General features: G+C 26.6%; 1 protein-coding gene across 1 annotated transcript in view; it reads left to right on the top strand.

The window, feature by feature from the left end:
* The window catches only part of LOC145268420 (enolase-phosphatase E1-like), a 112,002-nt gene extending 111,312 nt beyond the window's left edge, over positions 1–690 (top strand). Inside the window, exon 6 of the mRNA XM_080123979.1 lies at positions 403–690. Coding sequence (XP_079980105.1) covers positions 403–605 — 203 coding nt within the window. The 3' untranslated portion in view covers positions 606–690. The remainder of the gene's footprint in view (positions 1–402) is intronic.
* The last annotated feature ends 5,034 nt before the right edge of the window (positions 691–5,724 follow it).

The following is a 5,724-nucleotide window of genomic DNA, read 5'->3' as shown; positions in this document are numbered from 1 at the left end:
ATATATATATATATATATATATATATATACAGCCCAAATATGCTGACAATGCTAAGTGAGTCTCTTCTGAAGAGCAAAGATTCGGTTGTCACTAGAGATGATACTACAAATAAAATAAAAATTTCTTAGTAATTTTACCTGGTCATTGGTGATAGAATGAAAACAATCTACCTTTATTGAGTAAATATAAGTTTAGGAATTGTACGTAGGTTTTTTTTGAGTTTGGCAGAAATTCCTTAGTTTAACAAGATGCACCTGAAGAAGGTTATATTGGCTGAAACATAGGGAATATAATAACCAAAATAAGAATGACTGTTTCGATTCTAAACCATATCAGAGAAAAGTTATTAATATTATTTATTTGTTTTGTTTTTTAATAAAATGTTTTTTTTGTCTTTTTAGAAGCAGCAGCAGCGGTAAGTTCTGGTATGAGATGCAACTTGGTTATTCGTGAAGGCAATGCGGAGCTCTCCAAAGACGACAAGATGAAATATTCCACCATTCATAGCTTCGATGAATTGGTCGACTTGGGAAGCAAACGTATTTTTATCGCTGGTAAAGAAATCGCTGCTGATGAAGAAGTCTCCAGTACTGCTGAAAAATAAAACAATTTTTTTAAGGGCCAGAATCGAATGTAAAAAAAAAGCCAAAGAATTAAATAAATTTCGAAATTCCACGGGATAAAACTGATATATTTTCCTGTATTCATCTCCATTAAAAAAAAAAGGGGGGGGGGTGAAATATAGAATAAGGACTCCAGGAGCCGAGAGACTCAAACGAGGCACCTTTCAATCGATACTGGTTGACTATCAACACGTGTTATTTGTAAACAAACATATACAACCTGAATTTTGTTTTATTCCTTTATACTTAAAGTATTAAAGAAAGATTTAAAGAAAAGTGTGGCGGGGGTGGGGGGATATATAATTTTATGTAGGAGGCTTTTTTTGGGGGGGGGCACTTTTTTTAAACAAAACTTTTCAATAGACAAATGCAAAGATGGTGTCTATCAAGTAATTTATCATTTTAAAATGATTTAATTCTTTACGCTTATTTAATTTCTTTTTTTGTTTTCTTTTAGGCGTTTAAGGAAAAAATATTAAATATTTATTTTTTAATGTAGGCTGCATTTTTTTTTTTTCTTGGTTCTCATTTACTTTTGTCTCCCTGTTTCTACTCTCGTTTTTTTTTCTCACTCACATGACCTTATCTGAATTCGTAGCAATGGGCTGGCATCAATGGACATTTTTGTTTTTTAATTCAAAACGGTCATTAAAAATGTTTGTTTTTTTTTTTTTAAGATTAACCTATTTTAAACAGATGTTAATTTATACTTGAAAGAATTAGATTAAAACAAAAAAAAAAATCATTTTTGTTATTTCAAATTATTTAATCGAGTAAAAATTCCAATTTTACTTGATTACAAAAATAAAATAAACTTTAAAAATTATTCTAACAAATTTGAAGATTCTTATTTACCTTTGCATGGAATTTTCACTTGATTAAATAATTTGAAATAAAAAAAAACGAGAAGCATTTACATGTTACTACGCTATTTTCAATTTGAATTCAATTTTTACAATATTTTTTATTTATTACATTGTTAGATGAAAGTACAGAATAGTTACAAAACAACCGCCCCATGATAAGAATGTATTGGTCCCCCGATTTATCGGAGAAGGACCTATGTTTTCAGTAGCTTCTGTGCGTCCATTAGTCCAGACAATTGCCAGATAACCATCCATTATTTTTTCCTGAAATTTTGCCAAAAATTGTATTTCATTAAATAGATGTGCACAGTAAAAAAAAAATTTTTGCGAAAATTCCCGTTGCGTCCTCAAGGGGCTCAAAAGAGGTAAAAAATGCCCCAAAATGGCCAAAAATGACACTTTTTGCCCAATGACACTTTTTGATTCATTCATTAGATTTTCCTGAAACTTGGCCAAAATGTAGAGGCTATTGTTCTTAATATAAATTCAGTATAGGTGACCCTGGCAAAGTTCTGGTTCACATCCCTCTGGGACATTTAGGGCTAAAAAAAAAACATGCGTTTTTGGAGCTCTTTTTTCATATTACTCAAAAACTTGATATGTATGTCTATATAGTGGTTTGTATGGTGCTGAATTCAAATATACATGTCTTGGCAGGAAACTGCACTGTTCGTCCATTTTCACTGAATTCTGCATTCTCAGGAGCTCCAAAGGTGTCACAAATGCTCCCAAATTGCAAAAAAATTACACTTTTTACCCCATAACTTTTGCCCATTTATTAGATTTTTCTGAAACTTGGCAAAAATGTAAAGGCAACGTTGGCCCTTCATATTTCTAACATTCATCTATTTCTTCACTATTTTTTTGTGGTGTCATCTCACATGAAGCACAAGAGGGGGACCATGCACACGTGGCTTCTTCTACATAATAACATCATTATTTCAGTGCTGTAATATCATTTTTGTTATTTCAAATTATTTAATCAAGTAAAAATTTCATGCAAAGGTAAAATAGAACTTTCAAATTTGCTAGAATAATTTTTTTAATTTAGTAATCAAGTAAATACTGGAATTTTTACTTGATTAAATATTTCAAAATAAGAAAAATGGTTTTTGTTGTAATTTAATGATTTTTACTGTGCAATAATGTCAGTATGAAATAGGCTAGACTTTAAAAAACAAAACATTGTGTCTGTCTGTTACGGTTTTTAAAAAAGTCCACTGATGCCAGCCCACTGCTATGAATATGGAATAGAGGCATGTGAGGAAAAACGAGTAGGAACAGGGAGACAAAAAGTACATGAGAACCTTTTCCTTTTACAAAACTTATTAATAAACAATTAATATAAAATATATATATTAATTTATATTAATTTTTTTTTTTTTTTTTACTGTGTTCAATTTCATTTATTAATACTTTTGCTTACAGAACAAAAATGAAAAAGTTTGTAAACTAATTTCTGCAATGTTTCATTTATTTTTAAAAGTTTTGTAAATTAAACTAAAGATTTTATAAAATAAATACGTATTATATACGTTTGAAACCAAAAACAACGCATTATTACAAAATAAACAGACAGTTAGGTCACACAGGATTCACATTAAGATTTCTTGTTCCTTAGAAGCGCCATTGACAAATGACACATACGTTGGAAGTCAACTTGTACCAATTGGAATGTGTCCCGTTTGAGTCCCTTGGTTTCCGGTGTCCTTATTCTATAGTTCATCCAAGAAAAAGGAACTTTCAATAATGCTTCTTACTTTGGAGTTCCACTAAACCATCTGGCATTTCTAACATCCCATTCCCCATTATATTATTTGGATTATTCAGACTACTATTCTCATCTTTGTTGTCCAAAAAATCCCAATAATTCCAGATAATTAATCTTCATCTTAAAAACAAAGAAAATTCCAAACCACATTTTTATGCCATCTATTCTTCATTTTACATTTTAAAAAAGTTACTCGACCACTTTTTACTAACTGACTCAGTATTTGTTGACCTAATGTTCACAGGGAACATGAGTTCGAACAGATACATTGAGAGCATTGCCAAGGCTGCTGCAAAGAAGGTGAGCTCTCTCTACCATGCCTGAAATTATCCTCTACCTCTATAAGGCCACCATTCGCCCATGTATGGAGTACTGTTGTCACATTTGGGCTGGTGCATCTGCTACTAGTCTCTCACTTCTGGACAAGGTTCAAAAGAGAGTCACCAACCTGATAGGTCATGACCTGTCATCTAAGCTCCAGCCTCTGTCCCATCGACGAAATGTTGCATCCTTCTGCCTGTTCTACAAGTATTTTAATGGTAGATGCTCTGACGAACTACAAGCACTTGTACCCCCTCCACGTAAATACCCCCAACAAACCCGACAAGCAACAAAGCCACCCCTACACAAGAGAGATCCCGAGGTGTAAGAAAGCCTTCTACTCCAATAGTTTCTTCCCCAGAACTGCTAGACTTTGGAACTCCCTTCCAGGATTCTGCTTTCCAACTGTACTGACATGCAGAAGTTCAAGTGTAATGTGCACAGACATCTTGCTGCTCAACTCCCTTCATGTGCACACTCTTTATTTGTTTTACATAAGCATTAATATGTTGCTACACATTCATGAGCATGTTTACGTCAGCTAGTTATCAGTAACTAGGGACTTCTTCAGGTGATATAGCTTATACAAAAGCTTAGTCAGTAATGAAAATATTCAGTGTCAAAAGAAATTATTATCAAGAGGTCACATCACATATTATTAAGAATAGAAATCCGAAAGATAAAAGATAAAAAAAATATAAAAAGGAAAATGGTTTTTGATATATGGGAAGAAGACTGGGAAAATGGGTGGGGATTAAAGTTTGTATTGAAATAGAGGGGGGAAAAAACTAATATATATATATATATATATATATATATATATATATATATATATATATATAAGATTGTTGAATTATTTTTAATTTTTTTATTAGTGATTCCATACTAATTTCTTTCTTTTTTGCTCTCTGAGCGTTTATTATAAGAAAGGAGTTACTTGCCCTAATATTATGTTATATAATATAATAATATAATGTTATATATATATATATATAATATAATAATATAATGTTATATATATATATATAATATAATAATATAATGTTATATATATATATAATATAATAATATAATGTTATATATATAATATAATAATATAATGTTATATATAATATAATAATATAATGCTATATATATATATATAATATAATAATATAATGTTATATATATATATATAATATAATAATATAATGTTATATATAATAATATAATGTTATATATATATATATATATATATAATATAATGATATAATGTTATATATATAATATAATAATATAATGTTATATATATAATATAATAATATAATGTTATATATATATAATATAATAATATAATGTTATATATATAATATACTAATAATGTTATATATATATATATAATATATATATATAATGTTATATATATAATATAATAATATAATGTTATATATATATAATATAATAATATAACGTTATATATATAATATACTAATAATGTTATATATATATAATATAATAATATAATGTTATATATAATATAATGATATAATGTTATATATATAATATAATAATATAATGTTATATATAATATAATGATATAATGTTATATATATAATATAATGTTATATATATATAATATAATATAATGTTATATATATATAATATAATAATATAATGTTATATATGTAATATAATAATGTTATATATATAATATAATAATATAATGTTATATATATATAATATAATAATATAATGTTATATATATAATATAATAATATAATGTTATATATATAATATAATAATATAATGTTATATATATATAATATGATAATATGTTATATACATAATATAATAATATTATGTTATATATATAATATAATAATATTATGTTATATATATATATATAATATAATATTATGTTATATATATATAATAATATTATGTTATATATATATAATATTATGTTATATATATATATAATATAGTAATATAATGTTATATATATATTTCTGTAGAAATATTCTTTATTCACTTATATTTCCTTTTTATATATACCAATCATACTTTAAGAAGCTCAATGTAATTACAGAGCATATAATGAATAAATGACAAAAGTCTATATATATATATATATATATATATATATATATAGAGAGAGAGAGA

This window comes from Euprymna scolopes, chromosome 43, assembly GCF_053919585.1.
Source record: "Euprymna scolopes isolate OS-2025 chromosome 43, ASM5391958v1, whole genome shotgun sequence".
NCBI classification, from domain to species: domain Eukaryota; kingdom Metazoa; phylum Mollusca; class Cephalopoda; order Sepiida; family Sepiolidae; genus Euprymna; species Euprymna scolopes.
Note: the sequence above shows the minus strand (reverse complement) of the source record. Positions and strands in the feature narration are given on the sequence as shown.